Source organism: Diachasma alloeum, unplaced genomic scaffold, assembly GCF_001412515.2.
Source record: "Diachasma alloeum isolate Michigan unplaced genomic scaffold, Dall2.0 Dall_scaffold_00288, whole genome shotgun sequence".
In the NCBI taxonomy this organism is placed as follows: Eukaryota; Metazoa; Arthropoda; class Insecta; order Hymenoptera; family Braconidae; genus Diachasma; species Diachasma alloeum.
Genome location: NW_021680427.1, coordinates 1,005,005 through 1,024,089, shown reverse-complemented (window position 1 = coordinate 1,024,089; position 19,085 = coordinate 1,005,005). Strand labels below are relative to the sequence as shown.

The 19,085-nt window shown below is 34.6% G+C and overlaps 1 protein-coding gene across 3 annotated transcripts in view; it reads left to right on the top strand.

The window, feature by feature from the left end:
* LOC107038821 (regulatory-associated protein of mTOR) overlaps window positions 1-18,771 on the top strand; it is a 29,555-nt gene extending 10,784 nt beyond the window's left edge. For 2 of the 3 annotated variants that reach the window (XM_015258120.1, XM_015258118.1), the window contains 3 exons: window positions 6,790-8,161; window positions 15,459-15,938; window positions 18,373-18,771. In XM_015258120.1, coding sequence (XP_015113606.1) covers window positions 6,790-8,161; window positions 15,459-15,657 — 1,571 coding nt within the window. In that variant the 3' untranslated portion in view covers window positions 15,658-15,938; window positions 18,373-18,771. Of the gene's footprint in view, window positions 1-6,789; window positions 8,162-15,458; window positions 15,943-18,372 lie in introns of all 3 variants that reach the window. The other variant, XM_015258119.1, reaches the window with a different exon arrangement.
* Window positions 18,772-19,085: the final 314 nt, after the last annotated feature.

The window sequence follows — 19,085 nt, the reverse complement described above, 5'->3', positions numbered from 1 at the left end:
TTACGTTTAACAAATCGTAAATTATCATCTTAATAAACGTATGTTATGATTTTTACTGATTTTTACTGATTTTTATGATTCAAATTGACTACTTCTAATAGTAAAAATTTATCGTGGAAACTGATGAAAAAAATTATAATTCTCTTTCTATCAAGTATCGAAATTTCAATTACATTTTTTATACATTTCTGAGGTAACAAGAATTGAATTGTTATTTTTAACATATAATAATATAAAGATTATAAGAGATGACGATGGCTCACATACAATTTTTCATTAGATAGACTACGGATATGAGAAGGATAAAATGATATCAATTTATCTTGTGGGATAAAAAACCATTCGTCTGATCTGGTTCCTTGGTAAGCATGGTAACGGTTACAGAAGTAATTGACATAGAACTTTTTTCCTAAAAAATATAATCGAGTTGAATTGTGGGGATCAATGATTATGAAAGGAAAATCGCAATGGGTGTAACGAAAACAAATGATCCCGTCTTATTTTAATAAATTTCTATGTAATATTGATTTCTTCTCTGAAAACTATCGTGGAATCTTCTCATTTGAAAACGTTCTTATCGTTTCGAGGAAATCAAGCCCATGCAAAGAAAAGAAAATTAATTTTTCCTTTTTACTCTCAATGTGATAATTATCAACTCTGAGATAGTGTCCCGCACCTTTTTATTTGTGAAGGACGTCCTCAATTACGGGAAAGTCCCGCTTATTTTTCCACTCAATATTATTGTTATCATTCAATGATCAGCGCGACAATGTCGGCCGGCTCAAAAGTATTATCGCCGCATGGTTCATTCTTTTTATCAATGGAAATCCTTATCACCAATTACATATTGGCGTCATTGATAAACCAAATCACCTTTTTAATTCAATGATTCTTATCGTACATATGAACCATCAGTCAGAGGATTTATTATTTTTTCTCTGAAAATAGTAATCTTGGAAATCATTTTTATAACCCCTCAAATCGCATTTTTCAATGAGAAATCGTTGATTGAAATACTTTTCAGCACGCTGTGCGTGCTTAAAACGTCCCTTTTCCACACATTGTGATGAAAAATATCGTTCGATACTCATGGGAATTGTGTTTTTTGGCTCGTGGGATTGTATCACTCGCCTTCGGCCCGTACTATAAACCTCCCACGACCCAAAAACACTTTTCGCACTCGTGTAGAAATATACTATTTCATCACGCTGTGCGAAAAAAGTGTTTTTTGGCGAGTGGGAGGTTTTTCACGAGCCGAAGGCGAGTGATATAATCCCACGAGCTGAAAAATATTTTTTCATCACGCTGTGACGAAAAGTGAACTTTTCGGCACGCCCCGCGTGCCTAAAAGTCCAATTTCCGCCACATTGTGATGAAAAATATTGTTCGTAACTCGTGAAAACATGTTTTTTCATCACGCTGTGACGAAAAGTGAACTTTTCGGCACAAAAAAAACTTTAGAAAAACTGATGGGCTTTTTTTTTGTGACTTTTGTGCCTAAAAGTCCAATTTCCGCCACATTGTGATGAAAAATATTGTTCGTAACTCATGAAATAGTATATTTCGTAACGAGCTAAAAAACATTTTTTCACGAGTTACGAACAATATTTTTCATCACAATGTGGCGAAAATTGGACTTTTAGGCACGCGGAGCGTGCCAAAAAGTTCACTTTTCGTCACAGCGTGATGAAAAAATGTTTTTTGACACTCAGTGCGTGAGGCGCTGTTTCACGAACGCTTCGCTTCACTCGCCTTCGGCTCGTTCTGTAACCTCATATTCGCCAGAAAAGTTCTCCACGCCCTAGTATCGAAATGTACTATTTTAGCTCGTGGGATTATATCACTCCCCTTCGGCTCGCGATATAAACCTCCCACTCGCCAAAAAACACTTTTTTGCACTCGTTACAAAATATACTATTTTGTCACTGCTGCTACATTCACCTCGTGCCGAAAAGTGCCTTTTCGTTTACTCGTAAACGAATAGTACATTTCGAGTATAAAATATACTCGATTCAAGTATATTTTATACTCAATTCAGGTATACTTTTTTTCCATGGTGGAAAAAATACTAGAAATTTGGGAGATCGTTTTTGAAGGTGGCCAACCACAATATGATCTAAATTTTGTGGCATTAGTACACTGCGAACGTTTCACCATCTATAAATGACTGAGGAAGCACCTAAACGTTAATAAACCACATAAAAATCAAAATTTTTTATGGAGTAACATGTTTACGACCCATAAAATGAGTTGAGAGGGAAATTCGACCAGTTTAAAAAAAATGTATGTTCCTCATTGAACATGTATAAAAACTACGAATTGTGAAAATGGAGAGATAGTTACTCTTCCGTAAAGCTAAAACGTGGTGTTGATTTCACGTCAGTCTTGCATAGTGCAATGTTCCTGGAAGTCTTTTTTGTAACTTCTTGCGCTTTTAAAATAACGTAATGACGTAATGACCTTATCAAAATTTCTCCAACTCCCCGAAACCCAAAGATGTTCATTAAAAACTCATTTTCAAATTGAGTTGACTCATCTCGTTTAACCACTGATTCACTTGAAAACTGATTCACAAGAGCACCAGCATTTTGAACTGATGATGAAATGTTTCCGAAATAACATTAAGGAGTGAAGATGAGTCAATTTCACTCAGACTTGAGCTTTCCATGAACACTGATAGAATGATTCATTTATTCCAAACGAGATTCGTTAACTATTAACTAATGGTAGAGTTGAATATGACCAAATGAATATTCGTTAACAGTTAACGAATGGTTCACTTGAATGGCGAAAGTCAAGTCAAACAAGGCTCCTCAAATATACATTTGTTAACTATTAACGAATGAACATTTGGTGGGACCGAATAGACCCTAACCTCCAACCAAAATCCATTCGTTAACAATAACTAATCCGTTCTATCAGTGAATAGGTCTGAATTAAGGCAGTTTCTCTATTGCACTCCATTCACTGTTAGAAAATTACTCTTGAAGTTTCAAGTGAATAAGCTTGCAATTTTCAACGACGACAAAGTTACATAAAATTTCTGTATATTTCTTCATTGACCAATCAGTCAATTTCTTGAATATTCAGGCAATTCTCGATTTTCAGGTCCATACGGCACTGAAAAACATTGAAAATTTTGATAATTCAGGCAACAACTTTTCTGAGTTCTCATTCTATTGAAAATTGAATTGTATGTGATGTTTAATTTTCACAACGAGTTTGGAAATTCATGTTTTCATTGAAGAATCAATGATTGTTTAACTTGGAAAACCCAATTTTCTTAAGTTTTCAAGATGAATGTGAAATTTAGTGAATCCTTTCGTTTGAAATGGAATTAAACCTCACAACATCGAAAATGCAGATGATGCTGCGACTGAAATTTCAAGAAATTTCTAACAATGTCTAGCTTTCGGAAATCGGAATTTCCTGTACCATTGTAACCCAGAAAATAACATTTTCGCGGTTTTGCCACCCTTAGCGATTTTCTACTAGACAGAATTTAATATTTACCCTGAAAAATGAAGCAAATCATTACAGTCCAAAGGGAATTTTCTACTCTCCCAGTCAAATAAATCATCGCAATCGTACAATTGCAAACATTGAAAATTGAATAACAAAGTGTCCGAGATCTGTGGAATAGTGGCATTTACTGGGACAACCCCCACCCCAAAATCACCTGTATCCCTATTTTTGCCACTCGATTTGGGAGCAAGCTAACGTTTAGCTGCTAAACTATTAAAATCTTTGACATTATCGAGATACACGGCATCGGCACGGCACGTGCATTATCAAGATGCACGTCCTTGACACTATCGAGATACACGGTAGCGTATCGGCCAAGGACAAGTTTTGACTCTGAATATACAAGACCGGTGGTGTACCTATAGTATATTATTATTAGATTAGATTAGACACTATCCACGAAGCAACTACACTGATTGGGAGCAAAAAAATTTCTAATATCTGAAACACATTTTCTTGAGAGAAGTAAATTATTTTCAATGGCTTAAATCTCAGAATGTGTGCACTTCACGGAACTCGAATAAATTTTCATTCATCACTATCGTTCCGCGTTACGTCATGAATATTTTACATATTGCAATATTGGAAGTGCATAACGAAAAAATCATGAAAACAATAAAGATTAGAAGATTGACGATTCTTCTATTCTTCTATACGGTAGCGTATCGGCCAAGGACAAGTTTTGACTCTGAATATACAAGACCGGTGGTGTACCTATAGTATATTATTATTAGATTAGATCAGATTAGACACTATCCACGAAGCAACTACACTGATTGGGAGCAAAAAAATTTCTAATATCTAAAGCACATTTTCTTGAGAGAAGTAAATTATTTTCAATGGCTTAAATCTCAGAATGTGTGCACTTCACGGAACTCGAATAAATTTTCATTCATCACTATCGTTCCGCGTTACGTCATGAATATTTTACATATTGCAATATTGGAAGTGCATAACGAAAAAATCATGAAAACAATAAAGACTAGAAGATTGACGATTCTTCTACGCGATTTAAGTAAGTTCATTTGTGACAAAATCATACTTGAGTACAAGAATATTTTAAAGCATGAGGCCTTTCTCGGGTCATGTGAGTTGAGATGCCTGAGATAATTAAGCAATTGAAGAGAATTTACTTGTCTCATAAAAATATGTTTCAGATATTAGAAAATTTTTTTCTCAGTGTACCCCCTCCACTACCTGCGAATCATATCCAGAAAATAAAACGCAAACTTGGCAAGCTACATGAAAAATACTCTTAGTTAGCTTCTCATTGATGTAACTATTTTTGTTCGAATCAATATTTAAAAAATTACGCGCATAACAACGGGTTCATGTGCACAATTTTGCAGTTCACGTTATCTGCTATCATTTTTTTGTTATGAAGTTGATAGCAGCGAGATACAACCACACGCACCAAGGAGGGAGCCCGGAAATTTACAAATTGAATTTGGTGCATGAATGATAAATTCCACAGATATCTTTCAATTACGTTCCGTGCACGGAGAGAAGAGCCATGGTAAAGAGTCCCATGTCAAATTTACGACTTGTATGTATTCCTAAAATTTAGGAAGCATTACTATGTCAGGGTAATAATTCCTATGGGGTATGGTATTACATACTATGGGCTATGGTAAGTCTCTCGATGGAAATGAAGCCTATGAACATAGGAGAAATTACTATATTGAATAGTACCCTCTACCCTCTACCATGTTACAGGGTAGAGTGTACTATTAATTATGGTAAAGGGACCCATAGTCGTTTGGTAAAGTTTACCATAGTTTATAGGAGAGATTACCATGCACTATGGTAACATGACCTATATTATATGGTAAAACGTGAAAAAGTCCTAAAATGTCACGAATATAAAAGATAAATAGTAATTCCGAAATAGTACTGATTACCATCCACATGGTAATCTCCCCTATAATAATGGTTGTCGTTGCTATATTGTATAGTAATGCCTACCATGTTCCAATGGTATTGATTACTATACAACATTGTACGCTTTATTGTTGAACATAGTAAAAATTACTATTGAGATTGACTTAGAAACCCTTTTACCATAATTTATGGTAACCTCTACTATATAAAAGTAACCCCTACCATTCACTTTTCTCCGTGTGCGTAAATGAATTCTCGAAAGTTATGGGATTGAAATTCAGTAGAACGTGTCGTTTCGTGAGCGGAAAAAAATAAAAAAGACTTTTCATTCCATTTCGGAGAACAGAAATAAAAGGTCAGGAGAATAACCACGTGGCCGTTTTGAAAAAAACTTGCCAAATCTCCTTAAAAAAAACAAACGAATGTTTTTGTAAAAAAAACTACGCCAAGGAAAAGTTTTGTTTCATTTGAAGTGAGAAATGCTAAATGAATGGCCATAGGGCACAATCAGATGTCTATGAGAAAAATATTTTAAAATCGAATAAGGATTGGAAAAAATCTGTATGAAATAAAGGCTCTGTAGAAGCAGGACCAACGTCCTTGGCGCGGAGTTTTTCACCTCACTGTCGAGTATCTATCTAATCCCCTATGTTCTCATCCGCGGCAAGGACCTTGATCCTGCTTCTACGAATTTTTTATTTCATAGAGTGTTTTTTTTCCATTCTCAGTTCATCGCGAAGTATCAATGTTCAAGTCATGACTATTTCACGGAATTCGTATATGACCTGTCTCACTGTACGAAATGGTTATCCAAAGTCATTGATCCTCCAGAGATGATATATTTGACTGAAGAAATTAATTTTGTCATATGAGATTGTTTTTTAGAAGGAAATTCAAGGGATATTTAAGAAAACAATCAACCATGCCTGTCAATTTGTCATAGAACCAACGTTTCGCTAAATATTTTAGCTTCTTCAGGCTCTTTATATCATTAATGCTTAGCCGGGATATTCTCTAACATTACCATGTTGAAAAGTGCTATTTGCAACTGGACAATACAAAAATGAATAAATAAACGAAGAATATAGAATTCACAACAACTTCTCTTAGTTCCTTCTGATTCAAAGATATCGCTGAAAGACATCCCACAGTCAAGTTGACTGATCTCATTCTGTCGCTTTGCTACTGTATTATAAAATCCCTTCTTCACCCCAGCCCATTCCGTCCCCCTATACCTTCCCTCCCCCCTCAAGACGTCCTCCCCAAAACGTCTTCCACAAAGAAAAATTCCTCGCACCACCCCACCCAAACTCCGAATTGAAAGCACCCACTGAACCCCAAAAATCCCCCGGAAAAATAACAAGGAACTTTCGACATCTCCAGGTCACTCCTCCCTGGGGAATCTTCCGAGTCTCTCCTACGGTTCCGTCTACATGAAGCTCTGGCACGGCTTAGGAAACCTCGACAATGATCCTCACCCAGGTGTCGCCGGTATGTCTCAAAAGGTGACAGGTCACATCCGCAATCAAATAAAAGAATCATCCGCCCCGAAAGAGGTGACAGAAGCCAAATACGCGTCCTCCCTGTCCCTCCCGCCGTCCCCCTCAAACCGAACGAGTTACCTAAATAAAAGTGAGTCCCCACCGACGACAAACTCAGCAGATCTCCTCCGAACAACCCGAATAACTCCCCACAGCAATCGTGGAAGGAAACCAATGCCAAACACGATATCAGAGGAGTCGGACGAAACAGTTGGTACAAAAACACCTCTCATAAGCTCTCAATTTGTCGAGTGGAGTTGTGCTCAATTTGCCCAGCCAGTATCATTCGAAACTGAGAGCGAAGCGACGAGTGATGTTGAGAGCCGTGCACACTATGAGCGTGAATGGCGTTACCTTCGTAACAAAAGGCAGCGAAAAGAAGCCAGGGAGGAGCAGCAAAGAGCTCCCAATTCTCGTATTGAATGCCAAGTGTTTCACACTAGGTGTCCTCAACAGCCAGACGTCGTTGCCTTTCATCCCTTTGACCCCTACTTGGCAGTCGCATCGAAAGACAGTTTTGGAATATGGGACTGGCACAATAGTACTAAACTAACTTATTGCGCAAGTAGAGGCAATCGAACCAGCAGTAAACTCACAGCACTTGAGTTTATTAATGGTCACGATGTGTCTCTGCTGATGGCTGGATCTGATGATGGCTCGGTCAGAGTTTGGAAGAATTACTGTAATGTTTTGGGCAGAGAGCCTACTTTGTTGACAGCCTGGCAGGCACTTGTTGATGTTCAGCCTGCGACCAAAGCATCTTCCACGTCTCCAGGGCTTGTTACCAGTTGGGAGCAGAGATCGTTAACTCTCGCTGTCACTGGGGACGTGAGGATTGTTAGACTGTGGGATGCCGAGACGGAACTCAAGAGGCAGGATATTGCCACGGGGGCAGATTCCTGTGCTACGTGTTTGGATACTGATGGGACTGGGGCTGTGATGGCGGTTGGCTGTGGCGATGGCTCGGTGAGACTGTTTGATCGGAGATTACCCCCCAATGAGGCGAGAGTTATGACCTGGCGGGAGCACAATAACTGGGTTCTTGGGGCCTACCTGTCCAAGGATGGTGGCACTCCTGGGCGGCTCATCACAGGATCCGTCAGTGGGGATGTTAGGATTTTTGATCTCAGGAAGAATTCCTCGGTTAATGTTATTCAGACGCATACACAGCTCACCGCCTTCTCCGTTCATCCGGCTGCTAATATCTTCGCTTGGTGAGTTGGTTTATCGCTTTTTTATGGGGTACAAGGGAGTTCTAGCTAGGGATGGGCGATGTTTTAACAAACATCGATTATCGAAGAATTGATTTTTTTCAAAAATATTGATGTTGTGAATCGATTTTTCAGGAAAAAACACCAATTATATAAAAAATCGATGGTTTTCTCATTACACAGGAAAAAAAAATTGCTAAAAATATTTTTTTCCTCTCGTTTTTATTGAAAAATATATATTTTAAAAATATAATCCGAGGAACTTACGTTTCAATGATAAGGACTGCTGGAGAGTTGAATTTTGAATCTAGAAACAGGATTTTTGATCAATTTAAAAAAATATATTGAATATTTTCCGTTAGCTGAAATAATTCTTGAAAATTTAAATTAAAAAAAAAAATAATTAAAATAAAAAAACAATAGATGAATGGACTTGCTCACTTATCATTTATAACATGCATACTGTAAAAAATAATTACTTCTGATTGCGGATAAATTATCATTTTGTTTATTCTCACTCTATCAACATTATTATTCGACAAAAAAATGAAAAATTTTGTTAGCTGGGTTACAAATATCGATGTTTGGAAAAAAAAATCGAAAATCGATTAATCGGCCGTTGAAAACATCGAATGAAAAACGTCGATGTTTTCGATTAATCGACAAATATCGCAAATCCCTAGTTCTAGCGGGCATGGGGAAAAGTTTTTCATGAAAATTATTATGAAGGGGTGGGTGAAATGATCGAAAAAAATGGATGATTGTGCGAAAGGATGGGATTGAAAATTGGGCAGGTCGCTGGATCCTTGATACAACCGTAATTTTACGTGGATATCGGCATAACCGTAAATTTTAAATGAATTTTACTTTTGAGTAAGTCAATTGTTAATAGTACTCATCAATTTTTTAATTGTTAAATTAATAGTCAATTGAATAGCCCAAATTTCGAATTATTTTAGACTCAATCCTCCGAAGCCAATAATTGCGTTCGGAGGATTGACGATTATTTGGCTAATCGAAAATCACTTTTATGAAATTTAGAATTATTTGCTCAATGGGAAATTGACAATTCCATAGGTCCTATAGGTCAATTATTTAATTCATAGTCAATTATGGTACAGACCACATTATAGATTCAACCATTTTCAATCATCAAATCTGTCATTTAAATGGCGTGTGAATATGCAGCCTAATTAAAATGACATTTTACACAGAATTATTATTTTTTTAACATTCGTTGTTTATAAATAAATAATTGAAATTGTTTAAACTTTCGGAAATTCAATTTTTTTAGGCATGAAATCGAGTTTTGGTAAAATTCTGAATATGAATAAATTTTTTACGATCCCAAACAGGTGATTTTTATTGTGGAAAATTGATTGATTATAAATTATTTGTAGAAAATGCTCGGAATTTTCCATAATTGCCATTTTTCAATTATTTCATTAATCTTCCTTGAAAAGTAAGCTTACCAATTTTTCTCAACTTTTTAAAATGTTTTCTAACGGTTCAGTACCGAGATTTCGAATTCAGTCGCTAATTTTCCAAATTTTTGAACAAATTTCCTGCTGAAAGTTATCGATATTTCTACAAATTAAAGCACATTAATCTCCAGGAAGCGATGATAAAGATCAATGTGCTTTGGGTTAAAAAAATATTGATAACTTTGAGCAGGAAATTTGTTGAAAATTTCGAGGAAACGGTGGCCTTCTGTTACCCCTTAAATAATAAAATCGTTGTAAATCGTTCGGAAACTTGGGATCAAACGAGGCACAAATGAAAGCTCTAATGTTCGATTACAAGAGTAGAAAAGCATTTCACTGGAGGAAAAATAGCCAAAGTACTTGGATATGCTTAAAATGTGCGGAATGTCATTAATATTACCGGAGTATACATAACTCCATATCGACACAGCGGGTCCTTTCTATGGGGCCGGCCACGTACACATACCTGTACTTTTCTACTTTCTAGTCACTTTTATGGGATAATTGAACTGAAATTTATCGTTGCCAGTGATTTTTTCATCAAATTGTGGATTTTTAATCCTGAAATTCTCTGAAATTTTAGTAAAACTCTCACTTGATAAAATTTTCCAAAAAATGTACCGGAAATGTTCGTGAATTTTCAATCGAAACATGAATATTCAGGACCAAATTACACTGAATTTTCGATTAATTGAACTTTCATGAATATATTACCTGCATTTTCCTGCTTTCCATCGATTTTTTCATCAAAATGTTAGTTTTCAATGACGAAATTTTTTGAAATTTCAGTACAACTGTCTTTTGATAAACATTTCCAAGAAACTTCCCTGCAAATCAAACCTGAAAGATCGCAATATTTTTTATATTATTTGAAATTAAGACGGTGTTCCGGAATAAAAGAGGAAAATCTATCTTCTGCCCTCCATTTTCTTCTCATTTTCAAAATCCAGCTATATTTTCTATATTTCAGAAATAAGTTTGCTAAATTTGTTACATTTCAGAACTTTCACTGAAATGAAGTCGATATTCCGGAATAAAAGAGAAAAATCTATCTTCTGCCCTCCATTTTCTTCTTATTTTCAAAATTCAGCTATATTTTCTATATTTCAGAAATTTTACTGGAATGAAGTCGATATTCCGAAATGAAAGAGGAAAATCTGTCTTCTGCCCTCCATTTTCTTCTTATTTTCAAAATCCAGCTGTATTTTCTATATTTCAGAAAGTTTATTGAAATGAAGTCGATATTCCGGAATAAAAGAGAAAAATCTGTCTTCTGTCTTCCATTTTCTTATTTTCAAAATCCAGCTATATTTTCTATATTTCAGAAATAATTTTGCTAAATTTGTTATATTTCAGAAATTTTATTGAAATGAAGTCGATATTCCGGAATAAAAGAGAAAAATCTATTTTCTGCCCACTATTTTCTTCTCATTTTCAAATTAAAAACCGCTCTAAACGTTATATTTTTCTGCGCGTTTACCCTCTGCGTTACAGTAATTTATCCTACAGTTTGTTCTCCGCGTAGTTTGTAATTATATTGCGTAATGGGAACTATTGATTTGACTCCCAGTTAATTTTTTTTTTCGTTGAATTTACTCAAGTGGAGACATGCGGTGGACGTTATCAACCGCTTGATATGTTTAGTATCGGTTACAACTTGTTGACTAGACAAGTTATGTCATCAGGAAATAAGAGTGGTTCAATAAATACATTTCGACATGCTTTTACATCACTAGGGAAGTGGTAAAACAAGCTGTGTTAACTTAACCTTGAGGCGAGTTTTCAGGGGATGTTCCGGGATTTACAGGAAATATCGAGAGTTCATTGTTCGACAGGAATTCTTATGAAAAAAGGCCCTTGAACCTTTGCTTCTCGTTTCTTTTTTCGGTTTTAGGACACAATGTCAGAAGATCCTTTGTGTAGCTGGAGAAATCTCCAGTAATAGATGATTTTATGACATTGCTTCTGAGACGAATGGACAAACGACGGAATAGGGAACTTGCATGATTCTTTTTCATTTTTCAATCTCCAGTTTCGGTCTTAAGGCCCGGGTGCACTATCTTTCGAACGTTATCTCGATGTTTTTTTTCATCTTTCGTAATCTGAAATTGCCAATTGAGTCCTGCATCATGCAGAAGTTTTGAAAAATTATGAATGAATAATCAAAAAAAAGTAGAAGAAATTCTTAATTTTTTCAAAGAGCATTTTTCATTTATATTCAGAATAAGTTGAATAACAAGAAATTGAAAAATGTATCTGATTTACGGTGACAAATGGCGGCCTGTCACCCAATATCATGCAGGGGGAAGACTGATTTCGTAAATCTTTTCCCACACTGCACAGAGACATTTATTACGGGAAAGGCTCATTGAAAAAAGTTGTAATATTTTGGAGAATTTTTTAATCACACTTTTATCACATAAAAATGGCAGATGACTACATACCACTGTTTTGAAAATTGAGATACCTAGCTGTCACTTCCCATGAGGAGTTATTGTTTTGTTATCCACCATGGAAAATGACAGCTAATAGATAATTTGCCACAGCGAATCAGATATTTGTAATTTCCACTTTTTTCAACTCATTTCGAATCTCAATTAAAAACAACTCTTTGAAAGATTTCAGAATTTTTTCTATTTTTTTTTATCTTTCTATCATAATTTTTGGGAATTTCTACATGATGTACCACTCAATTGACAATTTTGGATTACGAAAGATAAAAAAAATCCAGATAACATTTCAGACAAACAAAATTGGAAACCGGAATACTGTAGCTGCAATTAGATACTGGTTTCAGGGACAGCCAAATATGTGATATTTTATTACGGTTAGTTTTGTAGCCCTTAATTAGACACCATCACTCTTGAAATTTTTTGAGTAGGGTAAACAGATCAATTTCTGGACGGGGGTTAGTTTCTGGACGATTTCAACTTGCATTGAATATTATTACATTATATTAATCCGATAAAATTTTTGGTTTCCGATTTTTATTCTTTGCAATTTTTTTATGTATTCTGTCAAAATGTGAGGGTAGAAATTGAATTGATGGATATTCTTCCATTATTTGAAAAAATATATCAATTTTAAAACTTTCCGGAGACATTGAAAAATCGAAATTTTTATTTTCTTGCTGGTCACGTATCTCGGTTTTTTTTCACTTTCTTCCATTGAAATAAGATCATAGAAAAGGAACATATTGATATTTTTTCGTCATTTAAAAAAAAAATCAGTTTTGAAATTTTTCAGAAAAACAAAAAATCGTTTTCTTTTATTTTCTTGCTGATCATCTCTCCCTGCATTTTTCTCATTTCCTCTCAATGAAATCACATCATGAAAATGAAATTTTTCGTTTTCATGATCTGATTTCATTGAGAGGAATTATTATATTATGATGTTACTGATGTTATTGAACATAAATATCTCTTCATTTGAAAATGAGAAAAACTGTTGCCACAATTGGTATCCTACAATGGGAATAGAATCCAATAAATTTAAATTAATCTAACCACAAAGAAAAATTGGAAAGAAAACAGTCAAATAAATCAGTATAATATAATATAATGTAGCGACGGGCGCGAAGCGCCCGTTCCCTAGTTCCATAAATAAAATGAAAATTGTATTCATTATTTCACCTCTCCATAATATCACTTCTGTATAATCATGTGATCAATAATTTTCTTCTATTGATCAACATTTAATAAATAAATAAAAAATATGACTCAGTCGTCCAGAAATTGGGGGTTTCGGCTACATTCAACTATTTCTCAATTTAATTATTCTTTGTTTTGTTATTTTCATTTTAAACTATTTTTTTCTGCTAATTAAAACATTCTTGAAGCCATCATATCCCCATTTAGGTGATTCTTTTATTTTAGATCCTACCGCGAAACTCGAATTTCCTTTAACCGTTCAGCAATTGGCCTGATCACCCTACTTAAGTATCATCAATTCAAATATTCAGATTTTCAACTATTTTATCAATCAATAATTTCAAGTAGGAAGATTGACGATTACTTGTGTAATCAAAAATTTCAAGAAATTTGAATTATAGTTTCATATTAACAAATTTTAAATATATCATTATTCGTAAAAAATCATATTATTAATATTATATTATTTGAAAAATTGAATTAACATATTTTAAACCTTCAATAATGTGAGGGTCCAATCCTTGTAATATTACAGAAATTTAATATTGATGGGGATCCTGGACTGATTTCATAATTTTCCATTCATTAGAAATAAATTATTATTATAAATAATTAGAAATTATTATTATTGAATTCGAGTCGTATTGAGCACACACTACACTTGGTAACAGAAGGACCCCGTCCGTGACAGCAAGCGTTTTAGACTCGAAATTCTTCGCTCTTATTTAATGTATTTTACAAATGCAAAACAAAAAATTCAAAAATGGTGGTCATTTTGTTCCCTCACTTCAATTTTATGGTGGAAATCGAGAAATACAACTTGAAACGTTAATTTGAGCCTGTTCCCCACTTCTTCTCCTAAATCTGATATTTTTTTCGAAAAATTCCGAAATGTAATTACAATTTTCATTCATTACATAGTTATTTTTACTGACGAAACGTACTTCCTTATTCGTTATTAACATCATAATATGCAAAGACCGTGAGAAATCAATTTTCGAAAGATTCATTTTTTGTTTTTCATCTCTCTTTTGGCTCTGCGGCATATGAGCGCACATTTTTCAACGATCGGAAATTTTCTGAATTTTCCAAAAAAAGTATCAGATTTACGGAAAAAAGTGGGGAATAGGCTGAGATCAATGTTTGAAATTTTATCTATCGATTTTCACCATGAAGTTGAAGTTCTAGTCTTGAGAACGCTTAAAAATTCTCTCGGGACAAGAGAATCTCATCCTGTTCGAACACTTTTGTCTCTCAGTATGGGTTCTAAAGTCTAGAAAACCGAAAAAGTTTTCCGGTTTCTCAAAAAATTCTAGGAAAATGTCTGTTTTTTTATTCCAGAAAAATTTCTAAAATTATTTAATTTTCTAGAGAATTTTTGGATTTTCTGAATAATTCAAGAAAATTGTTCACTTTTCTAGAAAATTCATTCATAACACTTCTCTTATCTTTCAAAAATTACGGATTCTATTGCTCGGATCACTTTGAATAGTGAAAGGGAATTAATCAAAGATTCAAAATTATTCATTCCTTTTTCACTTATCACCCACCTTCATCGTCGATTGAGTGTTTTTCCTATGTGTCCTCTATTTTTATAATGCATTTATGAGTGTATCAAATTCCATACATTCGAAATTTGAATGAAGAAAAGGAAGCTTTCCACAAGTGAATGAACTACTAAATCGTCTAGTCTAGTACAGTAAAAAAGACTTGGACTGCATTTCGCTCCACGATTACTTGAATCGTTTGGTAAGTTTCCCCACCTTTATCTCCTCACAATATTTCGATTTATTCATTTTGCGCAAAATAAATAAATTCCCGCTACCGAATCGATAAGAAAACAATTCCCCCTGAAACCCCTCATTACCGATACAATTCCACATTCTCAAAAACGTGAAAAACTATTCACGTTTTGTACCACTACCATTTCACCACTGAAGAATTATGCAACACCGCAGACCCTTGTCTCGTTTCTCCTCTTGAATTCCTGGAACATTCGTGATCCCTGATTTTTTTTTCGTCTCCCCACAAACCTCTGCAATCCCCTGATTTTCAAAAGATAAAGCCCAAAAACCGTGGAACATTCCTCTCGTTCCTCTTTCCCCAAGATACTTATACGGGGAAAAAAAACCTCTCGAGAGGTAATACTTATTTTTATTGTTCCAGTGGCTCTTTGAATCACAGCATAAGCGTATACAACACAACAGCGGGCCAACACTTGAATACGATTAAATTTCACGAGGGCTTCATGGGCACGCGAATACCGCCGGTTGGATGCCTGAATTTTCATCCACACCGTGTTATCCTCGCTGCTGGATGCATCGATAATTCCATCACGGCTTACGCCTCCGAGCCACGCAGATGACTGTCGGAGATGGAGTTTGTTTATGGGGCATACGTTCTTTAACGAAAACTCTTTGAAAGACCATATTTCTTCTTGTGATGCTTTATATTTTCTTATTTCTCCTCTTAAATTTATGAAAGAAAACGTTAATGCTGCTTGGGAGGAGTAGTATGACTCAACGCGAGTGGGAGATCATTCGAATGGAACGTCTTTTTTTTCGAATTCGTAGACAATGAGTGTACATAATTAATTAGACTAGTTGTGACGCGCCTAGACATGCCGTATCAATCGCAATCTAATGGGTATGTAAGTGTACATAGAACGCATTATTTTAATTACGTTAATGTTGGTCCGACGAATAAGCGCATTGAGTGATGTATGCTTTTAATGCATTAGTGGCCGCAGGTGCGCAGACAAAAATTATGGGAATTCTTGGCGCATTCGATGGGAAATTCTGTTGGATTTCTATTTTAAGGGGAGACTTTTCATACGTTGAAGATCGATTATAGAGATCTGAAAACGAATAATTAGTGTAAAAAAATTTTTTTTATTGTTCGTTTGCCCGAAAACGTTTAAAATGCCACAAACAGTCCAGGGCCCTGAAATTTTTGGGCTACGAATGATTTTTTTTTTCAAAATTTTCGGAAAAAATATGTGGAATAACAATTACGAGCTAGTTTTTTTTTTTAATTCACCTCTTACATGGCTAAATTTGCTTTTTCGTATTTTTTTACACAAATAATGATTTTTTTTATATGAAAAAAAAAACGAAATCAGCTGTGTAGGAGTCGAATTCCAAAAAACTGGCTCGTAATTGTTGTTCCACACATTTTTCCGAAAATTTTGAAAAAAAAAAAATCTTTTGTAGCTCCAAAATTGGAGGCCCTGGACTGTTTTAGCATTTTAAGCGTTTTCGGGCAAACGAACAATGAAAGAAATTTTATTTGCACTAATTACTCGTTTTCAGATCTATATAATCGATCTTCAACGTATGAAAAATCTCACTCCAATAACGCACGACTTTTAAAACTCACTGTAGTCTCCCATTAAGGTGGTTCGTGCGAAAAAGGTAAGTCATGACATTCATCTGGAATTCATATAGAATGTTTATAATCACAATTGAGTTATCTATGAATTTTTCGTAGAATTTTTTCAGATTTCCTTTTCGAATTATTAACGATTGAAGTCGCTTCTTATACATGGCCTCTTATGGAGATTTTTCTGCTTAGCATGAAACTATATTATCAGTTCAGAGGGTAACGCAGCTCTATGAAAATTCATAGACAATCAATTGTGATTATAAACATTCTGTGTGAATTCCAGATGAATGTCTTTATTTACCTTTTTCACACGAAACACCTTAAATTCTATTTCAGTAGCGAAGTGGTAAAACGGTTTAAGTCGACTTATCTCCCAGATTAATTTTTGAGGAATATTTCTGAATCTAAGGGAGATAGTGAAATTTTCGTAATTACATTTGTTGTAACTCTCAATCAGCTCTACAAGAAAGTTATAACAAAAATTTTTCCATCTCCTTTAGATTCTGCGATATTTATTGAAAACTGGTCAATAGCCAAAATTGACTTGTACCGTTTTACCCCTTCGGTACTGATTTGTTTTTCGGCGATTCTATTGAAGAATTCGGCAGCCCTTTTGCGCTTTTTTGCAACAGAAAAAATTGATAACAAAATGGTTATTAGATGAATGTTGTTTTCATTTTCTTCAATATATATTTGACATCGATGGGGATGAACGAGAACATGAAATCAATAGAATTCGATCTTTCTAAGGGACTTATTCCATCGAGATATTTTCTGTAGGAATTCCACGACATTAATGTCCGAGCCAAACGAAAAAAGTGGAAAAAATTAGGGCGAGAAATTTTCTGTGGAAAATATGCCAATGGAATAAGTTGTACGAAGAATACAATTCAGTTGATATTTTCTAGAAAATATTCTTTATTGAACATTTTCATTTGAGGGGAGACTACTATGAGTTTTTAAAGTCTATTGGAGTCAGATGCTATTGGAGTCAGATTTCTCATGCATTGAAGATCGATTATGTGTGTCTAAAAACGAATAATTAGTGCAAAAAATTAATTGTTTATTGTTCGTTTGCCGTACGTTGGAGCTACAGAGGTTTTTTTTTAAATTTTTGAAAAAATGTGTACAATCACAAGTACGAATTAGTTTTTTTTTTAATTCGACTCCTACAGAGCTAAATTCATTTTGTTTAATCTAAAAAATTGCATCATTCATGTAAAATAGGCAGAGAAATTCTCCTTAACATATTTAAAATAAATTCTTGATTCGATTTTGCATAAACTGTGCAACTTTTTATTTGAAAAAAAAACGAAATTAGCTGTCCAGGAGTTGGATTTTAAAAAAATAATTCGTAATGGTCATTGCACACATTTTTTCAAAAATTAAAAAAAACCTCTAGCTCGAAAATTGGAGACTCTGGACTATTTTTAGCATTTTAAGCGTCTGCGGGGCAAATGAACAATAAACAATCATTTTTCTTGCACTAATTATTCGTTTTTAGACATATATAATCGATCTCCAATGTACGAGAAATCTTATTCCCCTTAGACAAGGAGTAGAAAAGCTGTGAATTTTTTTACGAATCAGCGAAAAATTAGTAGAATTTTCTGTCGAATGCACTAGCCTTTTCTATGAAATTTTTTAGTGCATGGGACAATATAGTCAAAAAAATTCTGATAATTCTGTTCGATAGCTCGATGAACAATCTGAAGGAATCATGGTAAAAATCTTTGGGAAGAGTAATAATTCAAATGCGGGGCAAAAAAAGCTCCTCGGTGAGGGACTCCACTCGTCACTCTCACGAGAGGGCCTCGAAAACTGGCGCCGTCGCGGCTTTCTCCTGCGGTTGACAACCGCCCATCTTCCTTGGTAATTCGAAGGGCTGGACTCGTAAAAAAAATGAAATGGAACCAAAGGGGAAAATAAAATCATGGAAATAAGAGCAGTGAGAGAATCTAAACCACTCAACCTAAGATGGGCGCAAATGAAGGACACTGGGATGAGGATGATTCATTCTCATTCAAGTGGTTTAATGCCGCCTTTGTACATAGTTGTCCAATTATAATAAATAAAATTTATCATGCCGATGAAATCTCCAGTGTCTGCTTCATTTCCTGGATAACAAAATTTTAATTCAATTAAGGAGTTCTGAACCATTAGAATTCAAACTCGATTTTTTGTTGATTATAAGAAAAATATTTTATTATTTGGAAGACATTTTTCGTAGAGAATCGATTTCTCTACAGATCAAGACTCCATTTTCATGACTTCACTTAAATAATTAAGACATTGTTATTAATCTATCTAATTATTCTGCTGTTTCACCCATTCGATACTAAAACAAGTGGCACATTCTACAAGTCTACATCAAATATATTTTTTTTTTGCTAAAAATTAGAAAGTTGC